The sequence below is a fragment of the Pseudophryne corroboree genome, chromosome 8 (genome assembly GCF_028390025.1).
Source record: "Pseudophryne corroboree isolate aPseCor3 chromosome 8, aPseCor3.hap2, whole genome shotgun sequence".
In the NCBI taxonomy this organism is placed as follows: domain Eukaryota; kingdom Metazoa; phylum Chordata; class Amphibia; order Anura; family Myobatrachidae; genus Pseudophryne; species Pseudophryne corroboree.
The window spans coordinates 306443619-306460606 of NC_086451.1; the positions used below are offsets into that span (position 1 = coordinate 306443619).

The 16988-nt window shown below is 46.2% G+C and overlaps 1 protein-coding gene across 3 annotated transcripts in view; it reads left to right on the plus strand.

The window, feature by feature from the left end:
* Positions 1–16988, plus strand: part of TBC1D8B (TBC1 domain family member 8B) — a 235323-nt gene that overhangs the window by 77450 nt on the left and 140885 nt on the right. For all 3 annotated transcript variants that reach the window (XM_063937365.1, XM_063937367.1, XM_063937366.1), the window contains exons 3-4: positions 4062–4180; positions 15852–16077. In XM_063937365.1, coding sequence (XP_063793435.1) covers positions 4062–4180; positions 15852–16077 — 345 coding nt within the window. The remainder of the gene's footprint in view (positions 1–4061; positions 4181–15851; positions 16078–16988) is intronic.

The window sequence follows — 16988 nt, forward strand, 5'->3', positions numbered from 1 at the left end:
ACAATCCTGGGGAAAATTCAAAACAGGGTACAACTTGCACGGATTAGTGTTAGCATTAATTACTTTAGTTACATTATCTTTAACTTCTATACATTTAACATGACCCTGAGTGCCATTCTCTGCAACCAATTTCTCTCTAGGTATGTATGGTGGTGGTGGTGGGTGTGCAGTGGCTATCAGTTTCCTGATAGGGTTAGATCCAGTGGCTTGCGCCAACCCCCTTTGTATTTCACCTTCCTGTTGCCACAATGTTAAATAATCATAATGTCTAAAACGCCTTTTTGAAGATTTAATCAGGCAAACTCTTCTCCTTAAATTCTGTAATACTTCTGGGTTAAAACTACCTACCCGGGGAAACTTTTCCCCGTCATGCACAGTCATCCTTTCCCATTCATTGCACAACATTTCTGTGTGATGACCATATTTCTCACACATGATATACCTTGCCGACCCAATTGGTCGGTTTACCAAATCAACCTGAACCTCGGTTGATCGCCCCTTACCTGAACAACTGGCCCCCATCTTTGCAGATGCTGCTTTCACTACCTCTGACTTCAAATCAGGGTCTTCGGCAACCCTTACAAAAACCAAGATGTCCGGGGTAAGGCTGCGGTGGGGGTTTTGCAACGAGGTCCGCCCACTTAACTCCGCCCACGCTGGCCAATACGGCGACCAAAGTTCCCAGAGGTTCCGTACCCAACCTAGGGCACCTAAGTACGTCTACTTGCTCGGGCGTGTGGGAGTGTCTTACCCTCCCCAGCAAGTATCAGTCGCTGGAATGTCCCTGAGTGATCAGACTACTTCCCTTAAAATAAAAAAATTACACAAATCACGTTAACAATGTGCAAGTAGCGTTCTTCTGAATTCAAGACACGCTAATGCACACAATCACATGCGGTACAATCGTATCTGCACACAAGCAACTAATCTTATGTGCGGAACGATCAGTGGAATCGAAAATTTCGGCTGCGAATTCCTTCAGCAATGAGCTTCTTTGGCCTATATGGGTCTCGCACCAACCCTCTTCGGTTGTGCTCTCTACTTCTAGTCTGCTGTACCTGAACCTCCTGGTCTGTGACCTCCTGGTCTGTGACCTCCTGGTCTGTTATGTACAGCAGACTCTACTGCTCATTAATATGTCGAGACTAACAAGGGACGCCTCCCAAGCCACCCCACGATATCACTCTCGCTGGTGTACTTCTTTCTACTGGCCTATGGTTCCCACTTCCGTAATAAAAGAGAAATCTTATATATACACACTCTTACATTCAAACACTCTTATTTCTGTACAGAATTCCTTTCATTCAGTAATAGTCTAACCCAGAAGAATTGCAACAGAGGAAGTCTTTTTTCCTTTTAACTTTAAATTTTTGGGTTTGAGATAGATTTGTGTTATTTTCGCGTTACTTCCTTATCGCCTATTAAAACAATACTATCGTGCGGTTTGTATTATGTGGGCGTATCCGTAAGCTCCGTTGCGTGATATACGCTCCGTGCGTCGACCCTTGCGTTGCGTACGCCCTGCCCTTGTAAGGACACGTGTACGCAGACCAAGTACGTCCACAGTAACACACTACACGTTTATCAATGTGAATGATCTTTAACAGTAATCATTCACTGAACACCACCCAAATCTCCCTTGTATTTCTAGGTGAGACTGTGTGCGTGCCTTTTACAATTATTCCCTTAAATATTACTTTTTATCTTTTAACTATTAATAACAACAAATGTCTCAGCACGTTATCACTAGTGTGTGGCAATCAGGAGAATGAGGTACGGACAAATAATGCTAAACACGAAATACAGGTGTGTGTGCCTATGCGTACGTACGCAAAACAGAAACTAAACACTTTTTAAAAGACAATAACGTACTGTTCCTACCTTCCGGTTCCGGATTCCTTCAGCACTCCTTACTAAGCGAAGCAGACGCTTATCTGGTCAGCACTACGAGGAATATTACCTCCCGCCCTTTGCTGACCGATAATGTCTGCTGAAATTACCTAGTGCAGATATGTTAAGAGCGGGCGAGTGCCCAATTGATAAAGCCTAATTTATATCCTATATTAAACACGCTAAAAGGTTAAGAGGCTCAGTACGCAATTGGCGTATGGAATACCGTAAGAGTACGCACGTAGCGTAACAAACGCTTAGCCGTGGACGAGACGCACGAGCGGCACGTTCGCTCACGGCTTAAAGCGTAAAGGCAAGCACGCTATAAGCTGCTGACTAACGTAATGATACGCTATCGTAGCGGATGCTCGAGACCACGAGGAGATCACAAGCGGCGCTGATGCTCACAGGGTTAAACCTTTGTAACAATATCATAAACAATGTACTTATATTGTAAACCTTTGTGCAGTGATAAGGTGTAAATGCAACACAGTGTAACTTTGTTAGTTTAAAAGCTGTATGAGCGTATGTGACGCTCAGAGAACACTTTTAGCAATATAATAAACACTCAACTACCGGTCTAAGGTTCTAACACCTTTAAGGGAGAGAATGAACGTTCAATCGCAAAAGAATACACAATACAAGTTATACACTACCAAACTAACATAAAATACCTAACCGAGTTACTACACGTTAAAATACAACAAAGACACAATTACATTTAAAGGGGAAGGAGAGAGAGAATGGCTTATAACATTAACAAGAGACAAAATGGTTGCAGAGAACTTACGCACAAGGGGAAACAATCGCAAGCGCCTTTCTGGAAATCCAGCTCCCGATTATCAGTGATGAGAACCGTTGAGAAGAGTAGAGAGAGCTGGCCCAGATCGGCTTGTCTTTTTATACACTACACACAATACAGTACAATGGTCCCTACATTCTTATTGTTCATTGGACACAGGAATCCGTCTCCGCATTATAACAAAAGGTCATAGGTTGGTTCATACAGGTGGGCTGTGACTATTCCAAACTGCTCAGGTGGGAGGGAAACTGGGTTTCCCGCCGCATGGGTAATAAAGTGCAAATATAGTAAATGTCCATAAACTTCTTATGTCCATAACTATACGCACGAGCGAGTAATCCGCTTCAAACCAACACCGGAATATTGCTAATTATATTCTCTTCCGATGGATACTAAACACCACTGTGTAACCCCTGTCTGACCCTTCGTATCAAACAAAGAGGAATCTCTTTGTCCCCGAACATGCTACATTAACTAAACTTTCAGATTCTATCAAAGGGACCATAATCTACAAAATACATTATATGACTAAAATATGTAACGATCGAGTCGCCCGCTAGACGCACACAAACTCTACCGTAAATGCGCATACCGTGCGCCTGCGAGTGCACGCGACTGCGAGTATACGCACGCACGGGAGGGCTCATGCACGTGCAGCGGGCACACGCATGAGGTGCATATATGGCAATGTGCAGCGTGATATTTTTCTGACTTTGACACCAGGAAAGTCCAGGAATAGAGCATTTTCTCCCTCATGGAGAGGGTCAGGTAGGCAAGTATGCATAGATCATCTATTTATGCTGTAAAGGTAGCAGGTACTAATTGAGTGTGTAGGAGTAGGGGGGTGGGGCAACAGATAAACCCAGGCTGAGAGCTTTCAGAGATGCAGACATTACAGTTTGATTTAATGAATTTATCTCTGACCAAAGTACACCAGCACATTTATATGTCTTAAGTTGACTTATTTGAATGGATGCAAAGGGAGGTAGTTACTCAGTCTGTTTTATGGAAGGATTACTCTAGAATTCCTGGCTCTCATACTGGCATTTTCTTTCCTAAACCAACCCACACACTCTTGTTTGTGTTTAGTTGGAAGGCTAAAATCTGCTGCTCATAAGTGAGTGGGAGGGTTCTGCAGGGACTGCATTTCATGTAGCTGCGGGAATACTTACTTTCCATTATCATACACTTCATTTCTGTGCCATTCACATGCATATCTGTTTACAGTAAGTAAAATACGAACCTTTTCTGCTTCCTGCAGAGAAATCGAACACAATTCCGGTTTTAAAGGTCTGCTGTGAATACAATAGAGTGGGTTGAGTGGAGTTTTGACTTGCTTTATTTCAGCTATAATGCTCTTCTGTTTTAGGAGCTAACAGAGAGGAGATTTTGAAGCACTGGCAATGGCTGGAGCGGAATCTTATGAAGACATTGACAGTGTTTGACTCAAGTGATGATATAAATAGCTTTGTTCAAGGTAAAATTAGAGTAAGTACATTTTAAGTTATATTTTCTTTTTAGTTGTAAATATACTAACTAAAAATAACAAGGGCTCCATTTAAGAACAGGTCATTGCCCCTTCAGCACTTGGTAGTTCTGTATTTAGCAAACAGCGGTAAGCTTAACTTATTGCTGAAAATTACTGTACAGTCCCCATGCTGACAATAGGTATCCAGTGAAGCCTTGCTTTTCTGCGTTCCTAACGGGTCCCATTACTATGCAAATGTCTGTACAGGCCCCATTGCTGACAATAGGTATCCAGCGAAGCCTTGCTTTGCTGCGTCACTAACGAGTTCCAGTGCTGTGCAAATTACTGTAAAGTCCCCATTGCTTACAATAGGTATCCAGTGAAGCCTTGCTTTGTTGAGTTCCTAACTGGTTCCATTACTATGCAAATATCTGTACAGGCCCCATTGCTGACAATAAGGATACTGTGAAGCCTTGCTTTGCTGAGTCCGTAACGGCTTCCAGTCCTGTGCAAATGGCTGTACAGTCCCTATTGCCGACAATTTGTATCCAGTGAAGCCTTTGTTTGGTGAGTCCCTAACGGGTTCCAGTACTATGCAAATTACTGTACAGTCCTCATTACTGACCATAGGTATCCAGCGAAGCCTTGCTTTGTTGAGTCCGTACAGATTCCAGTACTATGCAAATGACTGTACAGTCCCCACTGCTGACAATAGGTATCCAGCGAAGCCTTGCTTTGCTGAGTCCCTAACTGGTTACAGTACTATGCAAATGACTGTACAGTCCCCATAGCGGACAATAGGTATTCAGCGAAGCCTTGCTTTGCTGAGTCCTTAACGGGTTCCAGTATTATGCAAATGACTGTACAGTCCCCATTGCTGACAAAAGGTATCCAGTGAAGCCTTGCTTTGCTGAGTCCCTAATGGGTTCCATTATTATGCAATTGACTGTACAGTCCCCATTGCTAACAGTAGGTATCCAGCGGGGATGCGGTCAAGATGCCGCCGGCCGGAATCCCGGCGGTCGAAATACCGACGCCGGAATCCCGACCGCCACAATCCCGACATATTCTCCCTCTGTGGGTCTCCACGACACCCATAGAGGGATAATATAATAGTGTGCCGAGCGTAGCGAGGCACCGTGCCCGCAAGGGGCTGCATTCCGCTCGCCACCCCTGTCGGGATTGTGTGGTCGGGATTCCGGTGTCTGTATTTCGACCGCCGGGATTCCGGCCGGCGGCATTTAGTACTGATCTCATCCAGCGAAGCCTTGCTTTGCCGAGTCCCTAACTGGTTATAGTACTATGCAAATGACTGTACAGTGCCCATAGCGGACAAATAGGTATTCAGCGAAGCCTTGCTTTGCCGAGTCCCTAAAGGGTTCCAGTACTATGCAAATGACTGTACAGCCCCCAATGCTCACAATAGGTATCCAGAGAAGCCTTACTTTGCTGATCCCTAACAGGTTCCAGTACTATGCACATATGCAGACGTCTGTAGCACATAAATCAGCTGCCCGTCAATGGCAGTGGTAGGCTGCCAGCAGCTCAGCAGAGGACCACACGAGATGGGGGGCACTGTGCGATCTCACCAAACAGGTAAGTCAAGTTACATACTGGCAGCATATTTGTAACAGTTGTCCAGTGTTGGTCTTTGATGTAGTACAGGCTCCTTTAAGTAAAAATAGGATTTTGGTTACCTACCAGTAAATCCTTTTCTCGTAGTCTAGAGGATGCTGGGGTCCACATTAGTACCATGGGGTATAGACTGGTCCACAAGGTGCCATTGGCACTTTAAGAGTTTAAGAGTGTGGTCTGGCTCCTCCCTCTATGCCTCTCCTACCAGACTCAGTCTAGAAACTGTGCCCCGAGGAGACGGACATCTTCGAGAGAAGGATTTAACACAGATAGTGGCGAGATTCATACCAGCTCACACATAGAAGGCACATCAAGCTAACTTAGCTTGAAAACTCAGCAACCGCTGAAAAATTACTTACCAAGTAACAATGCAGTACTTAACTAAAAACAAAGTTGTACTGAACCAGATAACAATGGCGCCCAGCATCCTCTACGGACTACGAGAAAAGGATTTACCAGTAGGTAACCAAAATCCTATTTTCTCTAACGTCCTAGAAGATGCTGGGGTCCACATTAGTACCATGGGGATGTACCAAAGCTCCCAGAACGGGAGGTAGAGCGCAGAGGCGCCTGCAAAACTAATTGACTGAACTTCAGATAATCAGAGGCCAAAGTATCGAACTTGTAGAACTTTGCAAACATGTTTGACCCAGACCAAGTTGCAGCTCGCAAAGTTGTAACGCCGAGACACCCCGGGCAGCCGCCCAGGAAGACCCCACCTTACGAGTAGAGTGGTCCTTGACAGACGTAGGACACGGCAAGCCTGCCGTAGAATACGCATATTGGATAGTGAACCTGATCCAGGGAGAGATTGTCTGTCTGCTTAGAAGCAGGACACCCAATTTTCTTGGGATCATACAGGACAAACCGAGTCCAATTTCCTGTCACGAGCAGTCCTCTCCACATAGATTTTCAGAGCCCTTACAACAACCAAGGACTTTGATGAAATTGAGGAGTCAGTAGCCACTGGCACCACAATAGGTTGTTGATATGAAATGCTGACACAACCTTCGGAAGAAACTGCTGACGTGTCCGGAGCTCAGCTCTATCTTCGTTGGAAGATCAAGTATGGACTTTTACAGGACAAAGCCCCAAACTCCGACACACGTTTAGCAGAAGCTAAAGCCAACAACGTGACAGCCTTCCATGTAAGAAATTTGATCTCAACCTCCTGTAGAGGCTCGAACCAGTCTGATTGGAGGAATTGCAACACCACGTTAAGGTCCCAAGGCGTCGTAGGCGGTACAAAGGGAGGTCGGATGTGCAGAACTCCCTTCCAAAAAGTCTGAACCTCTGGGAGGGCAGCCAATTGTTTCTGGAAGAAAATGGATAGGGCAGAAATCTGGACCTTCACAGATCCCAACCTCAAGCCCATATCCACACAAGCTTTTAGGAAGAGGAGAAACCATCCCAATTGAAACTCCACCGCAGGTAATTTCTTGGCTCACACCAAGATACATATTTTCTCCAAATTTGTTGGTAATGTTACTCTTTTCCTAGTCTGTATCAGGGTAAGAATAACCTTGTTCGGAATGCCCTTCCGAGCTAGTATCAGGCGTTCAACCTCCATGCCGTCAAACGTAGCCGCGGTAAGTCTTGATAGGCGAACGGCCCCTGCTTGCAGCAGGTCCTCCCGAAGAGGGAGAGGCCTCGGCTCTTCTAGCAGTAGATCCAGAAGATTTGCGTACCAAGCCCTACTTGGCCAGTCTGGAGCAATGAGGATCGCTTGAACCTTTGTTCTCCTTATGAGTTTTAGAACCATGAGTTTTAGAACCCTTCGGATGAGTGGAAGTGGAGGAAAAACGTACACCGACTGGAACACCCACGTAGTCACTAGGGCGTCCACCGCCACTGCTCGACCTGGAACAATACCGCCGAAGCTTCTTGTTGAGACGGGAGGCCATCATGTCGATCTGGGGTACGCCCCAAAGATCTGTTACCTCCTTGAACACCTCCGGATGGAGACCCCGCTCCCCTGGATGGAGATCGTGTCTGTTGAGGAAGTCCGCTTCCCAGTTGTCTACTCCCGGAATGAATATTGCTGACAGCGCCAACGCGTGCTTTTCTGCCCAGAGGATGATTCTTGTTACCTCTGCCATTGCAGCTCTGCTCTTTGTTCCGCCCTGTCAGGTTATGTAGGCCACCATTGTCACATTCTCCGACTGCAATTGAATGGCCCGATTTCTCAGAAGATGGGCCGCTTGGAGAAGACTATTGTAGGCGGCTCTTAGTTCCAGAATGTTTATCGGCACCACCTTCCTTGGAAGGTTTCCCTTTGAGTGACTGCGCCACAGCCCCAGAGAGTTACATCCGTGGTTAGAAGGATCCAGTCCTGAATCCCGAACCTGCGGCCCTCCAGAAGGTGAGGTAATTGCAGCCACCAGAGGAGTGAAATCCTGGCCTTTGGCGACAGACATATTCTCTGGTGCATGTGTAGATGGGATCCCGACCACTTGTCCAGGAGATCTAGTTGGAAGGGCCGAGCGTGAAACCTTCCCGTACTGCTGATTTTGGAAGATTCAGGATCCAACCATGTTCCTTCAGAAGCTGGCTCGTGAGTGTTATGAACCGTAACAGCTTCTCCTTGGACGATGCCTTCATCAGCAGATCGTCCAGATACGGAATTATGTTCTCCCCCTGTCTGTGGAGGGGAATCATCATATCCGCCATCACCTTGGTGAATACCCTCGGTGCTGTGGAGAGCCCGAATGGGAGGGCCTGGAACTCAAAAGGACAGTCCAACAATGTGAATCGAAGATAAGCTTGATGCGGCAGCCAAATCGTAATGTGGAGGTACGCATCCTTGTTATCCAGGGATACTAGGAATTCCCCCTCCTCCAGACCTGATATCACTGCCCTTTAGAGACTCCATTTTGAACTTGAACTCCCTCAGAAAGGGGTTTAGTGATTTTAAGTTCAGAATGTGTCTGACCGAACCATCCGGTTTCGGTACCACGAAAAGGTTCGAATAGTAACTTTTGTTTTGCATATGAGTTGGTACTGGTACAATAACTTGTGCTTCCACCAACTTCTGGACGGCTTCTTGCAGGACAGTCCTGTCTTCCAGCAGAGCTGGCAAGGCTGATCTGAAAAATCGGTGAGGAGGGAGATTTTGAAATTCCAGCCTGTACCCCTGGGACACAATATCTTGCATCCAGGGGTCCAGGCCGGAGGACACCCAGACATGACTGAAATGTCTGAGTCTCGCTCGCACCGGCCCCACCTTCGGGGCGTGCAGTCCACCGTCATGCCACTTTGGTGTACCTGAAGCAGGTTTCTGTTCCTGGGAACCTGCAGCCGCAGGTTTCTTGAACTTGGGCCGACCTCCGGAAAGAAGGTGTTGAACGGCTTGGCCTTTCTGGGCTTGTTAGTCTGAAAGGGCTATGATGTAACATAAGAAAAGGGTTTCTTCAGAGCAGGTGTAGCTGAGGTGTGTAGGGTAGGGTCTCCACACTTCTCCTGGATTCCGCATCGGCAGACCACTGGCTCAACCACAGTCCTCGACGAGCTGCTACTGACATGGAGGAAATCCCCGCAGCCATGGAACCCAGGTCTTTCATGGATTCTCAGAAGAGAAAACAGAATTGCCTTACAGTGGTGCACATTAATTCATATAAAACATAACTTTTTAATTCATATATAGTGGTTAAAAACTTGCGAAATATAAAAGACAAATACTAGTGAAGAAATAAAGAAAAGTGTTTAAAATATGACTCCCTGTGCACTGGTCATCCACCAATGAAAATTCTATATAATTGTTTATTATATCGTATTCACGTAATGTCCGTGTCAACTTGTAATGAGCACATGCAATATTGAAGTTTGTTCAGTCAGCCTGAGTATGTGCGGCACTTTTGTGCCTGCAAGTGATCTCCATGAATGTTTGTATATGTCAATACACTATAGCAATGTTATATATTGGAGCATGGAGCAGATCTATATAGTCCAAGGTAATGCTATACCCGATATTCTTTATGTATACCAATTACCTGTGGAGGGACTTGCTCTTCACTGACAGCGTTGTGCAGGCAGGAAAATGGTGCTGAATGCTGCTGGGTCCGCTCTGAGGAGAAGCCGCCCCCAAAATGGGGCTGTCTTCCCGCTCTTCATAGGATTATACTGACCTGAGGATTTATGCTGGCTGAGATCCGGGGACCCCGACAGGCTGTGTGTCCAATGTAGGGTATAGGCGCTGGCTCAGGGCATCCCTCACAGTGCCGCACTATGTACCGCTGAGCCTCTGGAGCGCAGTTAATACTGCGCTCCTATCCTTATGCTGCCATCTTCACACTGGCCCCCTGCTTGCTAGAGGGGTCGGTGACTCACTCGCCACAAATCTTCCCCTTCCTTAGTCCCACGAAGCAGGGAGGCTGTTGCCAGCAGCCTCCCTGTAAAATAATAAACTCATAAACTTTACTAGAGAAACTCTGTAGAGCTCCCCTAGCTGTGACCGGCTCCTCTGGGCACATTTTCTAAACGGAGTCTGGTAGGAGCATATGACACAGAGTCCCTAGACAGGAGAAGTGTGGAGAACCTACCGTAGGTCAGGCTCTATTTGGGGAAGCATTGGATGCGTGTTTTTCCACGGCAACCGCGTGTAAGTCACCTTTTCTTCCCTCAGCTACGCCTTCTACAAAGAAACTATTTTCTTCCTCTACATCGCAGTCCTTTCGGACCACTAGAACAAAAAGGTCCATACCTCATACCACCTTCGTTAGGGGTGGTCGTGCAAAAGCCAAAAAGCCTACACCTGCAGGTTCTCAGGACCAGAAACCTGCTTCTTGTTCCTCAAAATCCTCAGCATGACTGTGGACCGCACAGCCTGGAGGACGGGCTGGTGGGTGCGAGACTCAGACGTTTCAGCAACGTCTGGGTGTCGTCCGGCCTGGATCCCTGGGTATAGGATATTGTGTCCCAGGGGTGCAGACTGGAGTTTCAAGAACTCCCGCCTCACCGATTATTCAAATAAGGCTTGCCAGCATTGCTGACAGACAGGGCGATCCTACAGGATAGCATCCGAAAATTGGAAATGTCACAGGTCATTGTCCCAGTTCCACCGCGTTTGCAACGCAAGGGTTACTATTCGCACCTTTTCGTGGTACCGAAACCGGATGGTTCAGTCAGACCAATTTTGAACTTGAAATCGCTAAACCCTTACCTGAGGGAATTCAAATTCAAAATGGAGTCTCTGAGAGTGGTGATTTCAGGGCTGGAGGAGGGAGAGTTTCTGGTATCCCTGGATATCAAGGATGCATACCTCCACATTCCGATTTGGCCGCCACACCAGGCTTATCTCAGATTTGTACTGTTAGACAGTCACTATCTGTTTAAGGCATTGCCGTTTGGCCTCTCCACAGCACCGAGGGTGTTCACCAAGGTGATGGCAGAGATGATGGTTCTCCTCCGCAGACAGGGGGTGAACATAATCCCATATCTGGACGATCTACTGATAAAGGCGTCGTCCAGGGAGACGTTGCAGTCCAATGCTCTCACGACTCATCTGCTCAGGAAACACGGTTGGATCCTGAACCTTCCAAAGTCACATTTGGAACCGACAAGGAGATTGTCTTTTCTGGGGATGATCCTCGACACGGAAGTGCAGAGGGTGTTTCTGCCGGAGGAGAAAGCATTGGTGATTCAAACAATGGTCCGGGATGTCCTGAGCCAGCCCGGGTATCGGTTCATCAGTGCATTCGTCTTCTGGGGAAGATGGTTGCCTCCTACGAGGCTCTACAGTACGGAAGGTTTCATGCTCGGTCCTTCCAGATGGGTCTCCTGGACAAGTGGTCGGGATCTCATCTACACATGCACCAGAGAATAAGTCTGTCGCCGAAAGCCAGAATTTCACTCCTCTGGTGGCTGCAAATGTCTCACCTTCTGGAGGGCCGCAGGTTCGGGATTCAGGACTGGAGCCTTCTAACCACGGATGCAAGCCTTCGGGGCTGTGGCGCAGTCACTTGGGGAGAAGCCTTCCAAGGAAAATGGTCAAACTGGAAATCCAGTCTTCCGATAAACATTCTGGAACTAAGAGCTGTCTACAACGGTCTTCTCAAAGCGGCTCATCTTCTGCGAGATCGAGCCATTCAAGTGCAGTCGGACAATGTAACGACGGTAGCCTACATAACCCGATAGGGCGGAACGAAGAGCAGAGCTGCAATGTCAGAGGTAACAAGAATCATCCTCTGGGCAGAAAAGCACGCGTTGGCGCTGTCAACAATCTTCATTCCAGGAGTAGACAACTGGGAAGCGGACTTCCTCAGCAGACACGATCTCCATCCAGGAGGGTGGGGCCTCCATCCGGAGGTGTTCACGGAGGTGACAAATCTTTGGGGTGTCCCTCAAATAGACATGATGGCCTCCCGTCTCAACAAGAAGCTTTGGAGGTACTGTTCCAGGTCGAGAGACCCACAAGCAGTGGACGCCCTGGGGACTCCGTGGGTATTCCAGTCAGTGTACGTGTTCCCTCCACTTCCACTCATTCCAAGGATTGTAAAACTCATAAAGAGAACAAGCGTTCAGGCGATCCTCATTGCTCCGGACTGGCCAAGAAGGGCTTGGTACGCCGATCTACTGCTGGAAGATCCGAGGCCTCTTCCTCTTCTGGAAGACCTGTTAAAACAGGGATCGTTCGCTTATCAAGACTTACCGCGGCTACGTTTGATGGCATGGAAGTTGAATGCCAGATATAAGCTCGGAAGGGCATTCCGAACAAGGTTATCCTTCCCTGATACAGGTTAGAAAAGGAGTAATGTCTAAGCATTACCATCGCATTTGGAAGAAGTTTGTCTCTTGGTGTGAATCCAAGAAGCTTCCTACGGTGGAGTTTCAACTGGGACGGTTTCTCCTCTTCCTGCAAGCAGGTGTGGATATGGGTCTGAGGTTGGGATCTGTAAAGGTCCAGATTTCGGCCCTATCCATTTTTTTCCAGAAACAGCTGTCTCCCCTCCCTGAGGTTCAGACTTTTTTGAAAGGGGTTCTGCACATCCAGCCTCCCTTTGTGCCACCTACGGCACCCTGGGATCTTAACGTGGTGTTACAGTTCCTCCAATCGGATTGGTTCAAGCCTCTACAGGAGATTGAGGTCAAGTTTCTCACATGGAAGGCTGTCACTTTGTTGGCCTTCGCTTCTACTAGACATGTGTCGGAGTTGGGGGCTTTGTCCTGTAAAAGCCCCTACTTGATCTTCCATGAAGATAGAGCTGAGCTCCGGACACGTCAGCAGTTTCTTCCGAAGGTTGTGTCTGCATTTCATATCAACCAACCTATTGTGGTGCCAGTTGCTACTGACTCCTCAATTTCATCAAAGTCCTTGGATGTTGTAAGGGCTCTGAAAATCTATGTGAAGAGGACTGCTTGTCATAGAAAATCGGACTCTGTTTGTTCTGTATGATCCCAAGAAAATTGGGTGTCCTGCTTCTAAGCAGACGATCTCTTGCTGGATCAGGTTCACTATCCAGCATGTGTATTCTATGGCAGGACTGCCGTGTCCTACATCTGTTAAGGCCCACTCTACTTGTAAGGTGGGTTCTTCCTGGGTGGCTGCCCGGGGTGTCTTGGCTTTACAGCTTTCCCGAGCAGCTACTTGGTCAGGGTTGAACACGTTTACAAAGTTCTACAAGTTCGATACATTGGCCAAATTTTAGGTCCTCAGAGGCCAATCAGTTCCGTGCTCTCCCTCCCGTTCTGGGAGCTTTGGTACATCTCCATGGTACTAATGTGGACCCCAGCATCTTCTAGGACGTAAGAGAAAATAGGATTTTTACCTACCGGTAAATCCTTTTCTCGTAGTCTGTAGAGGATGCTGGGCGCCCGCCCAGCGCTTCGTTGTCCTGCAGTAGTAGTTTGTCTCAGTACGACTTTGTTCTTAGTTAAGTACTGCGTTGTTACTTGGCTAAGTAATGTTTTCAGCTATTGCTTAGTTTCAAGCTAGGGGATCCTCATAACAAGCATCGATATTCAAATAGAGCAGATGAATTCCCAAAAATCTGAAAGATAAGTGCCTCTTTCCCCAATATGTATGGGTATAAAATAAGAGGCACCATTAAACACAGACCATAGTGTAGTAGTTTTGATAAAAACACGCACTGGTTTTAATGCACAGATAAAACTTACAAGAAGTTAAAAGAACAAAAGCATGTCATAAAAGACTTCATGGGATAACACAGATGTTATATCACCCAACGATTCCTTGCAGCCACAGCAGATGGTATTGGTATCTCCAAGTGTCCACTAGCATGCAGGATAACAGTGGGTAATTGTGTCCAGATGTCCCAGGGTCAGTCACAAATTAAAAACAAGAGCCACGCTTAACGCGTATCGGACCAAACGTCCTTCATCAGAAGCGTGGATTAATGGCTCCAAACTGGTGTTTTTATACCGTACTGATTGATGGTCCCAGCTGTCTCCAATTGTCATCCGCTCGTTTGCGCTCCGTCCAGCGCACATGCATGATGACAACCCGAAACCGGAAGTCGTCGGTGCGTGTCACCTGCGTTCCACATACCCGGAAGTCTTCAAATCGACTTTCCTTCACTGTAATACGTGGATATCCTTGCTGTTTATATGCGTTTCACTGACCAGGAAACGCACAGAACCACCATCCAGTCATTCCCTTGTACAAGGATCTCATAACAGATATGACATAGAGTCCCGGACTGTGCAGTAACACATTTCCCAGGGGAGGATTGGGACGCCGGGATATCGTATGTGCTGAAACACACTACCCGGCTTTTGCCATCCGACGAGCGGATGACAATTGGAGACAGCTGGGACCATCAATCAGTACGGTATAACAACACCAGTTTGGAGCCATTAATCCACGCTTCTGATGAAGGACGTTTGGTCCGATACGCGTTAAGCGTGGCTCTTGTTTTTAATTTGTGACTGACCCTGGGACATCTGGACACAATTACCCACTGTTATCCTGCATGCTAGTGGACACTTGGAGATACCAATACCATCTGCTGTGGCTGCAAGGAATCGTTGGGTGATATAACATCTGTGTTATCCCATGAAGTCTTTTATGACATGCTTTTGTTCTTTTAACTTCTTGTAAGTTTTATCTGTGCATTAAAACCAGTGCGTGTTTTTATCAAAACTACTACACTATGGTCTGTGTTTAATGGTGCCTCTTATTTTATACCCATACATATTGGGGAAAGAGGCACTTATCTTTCAGATTTTTGGGAATTCATCTGCTCTATTTGAATATCGATGCTTGTTATGAGGATCCCCTAGAGTGAATCTCCATACTCCATTCATTTCACCAATGAGAAATACCTTTATTAAGGGTGAATGCATTTTATTACTAGTTGTTCACACACTTTTGCATGTCACTTGGTGAGCGCTATTGTCATATGTGAAAGTTTTCTTTTTCCATTGTTATATTTCTTGAAGTGTGGGATACACCTCTTTTTACACTTGATATAGCTGCACTCCAAGTTTATTGCGCATACTATTGAAAACACCTGCTGTACCTAGTTTCAAGCTAGTTAGCTTGGTTTGCGTTGTTTGTGTGAGCTGGTATGAATCTGGCTACTATCTCTGTATTTCCTTCTCTCGAAGTATGTCCTTCTCCTCGGGCACAGTTTCTAGACTGAGTCTGGTAGGAGAGGCATAGAGGGAGGAGCCAGCCCACACTCTTAAACTCTTAGTGTCAATGGCTCCTTGTGGACCCATCTATACCCCATGGTACTAATGTGGACCCCAGCATCCTCTATGGACTATGAGAAAAGGATTTACCGGTAGGTTATTAAAATCCTATTTTTTCTAATATACTGTCCCTCCTCCACACACTGAAACCATCTTTTATCTTCTTGCTGGTTGTTATGGGCATCAAGCAATTCTCACTTATCTTTCACCAACATGAAACTGCAAGTGCGACTAGCAATTCATGCTTAACAGCAAGTTCTCAATGTACTTATGTTATCAATAGTGAAACAGCATCTATGTTAGGAATATATTAAGGAGGTTATGGAGAATAAGTAAAAATGTGTGGGAGTGATGTCGGTGGAATGAGGAGAAACTGCATATCCTCACTTTGCAATTTCTTTTAAGGGACTCATTGCTGAAGAAGGAAAGGGTTCCTTTGTAAAAGAAGAGGATCCTGAAAAATTCCGTGAAGCTCTTTTGAAGTTTGAGAAATGCTTTGGGCTGCCAGATCAGGAGAAGCTGGTGACCTATTACTCATGCAGCTACTGGAGGGGGAGAGTGCCCTGTCAGGGATGGCTGTATCTAAGCACCGACTTCCTAAGCTTCTATTCATTCCTGCTAGGCTCCGAGTGTAAGTCTGTTCATTAAAATTGGTCCAAATAAATTAATTGTAAACCAGTCCTTTTTTTCTTTTTTTGAAAAATCTGATTGTGTGATTTCAGTAGTATAGAGGAAATATAGATGTGTGACAAAGTCCCGTATCCCTGTTCCATTTGCCATCTTCAACGTACATAGAATGTCATTGAGAGTTCAGAGCAAGTAAAGACCGAAGGACTGCAGGGGGGCTATTTAGATTTGAAATAATCTATTTTGATTACTGGGCACTGGGCGTGTTAGAGCTTCTTATGGATAATAAATATCATTCTAATAATGGAGAGATTACATCAAATATATATTTTATATAATGGCACAACTCCTCCTGCTCTGTAATTTAGAGATATGATCTGTCCTCTTTAAGACGGTTGTCTTAAGAAGAAAAGCTCTATTCCATGATGTACAACTTTCACTTGTATTCTGCTGTAGTCTAAATCAATTCTTCTCAAAAGCATGTTTTCCAGGTCCTCACAGAATCACAAGTGACATACCAAGAACCACCTGTGGATCTTTTAAAATGTCAGTCCGCAATGGATACACCTAGAATATATAGAAAACTTATATTGTTATACCCCTTTCAGGTACAACCTGGCTGAGACTCCTTTCATACTGGCGGCCCATCCTGGCTTATTGCCGGATTGGTGGAGTCACCGCCAACATGTGCCGGGCGGCGCTTGGAGAGGAGATGATCTCCAAACGCTGCCTTTGCCTAATCAGCGATCCGGTGCCAGGTTACATCAACCTGGTTTACCCGTTCACACTGCACCGCGAGCCGAGGTGAAAAATTCGACCCGGATAATTTCTCTTACGTCCTAGAGGATACTGGGGTCCATTTAGTATTATACCCCACTAGGAGCCATGGGCACATTAAGAATTTGACAGTGTTGG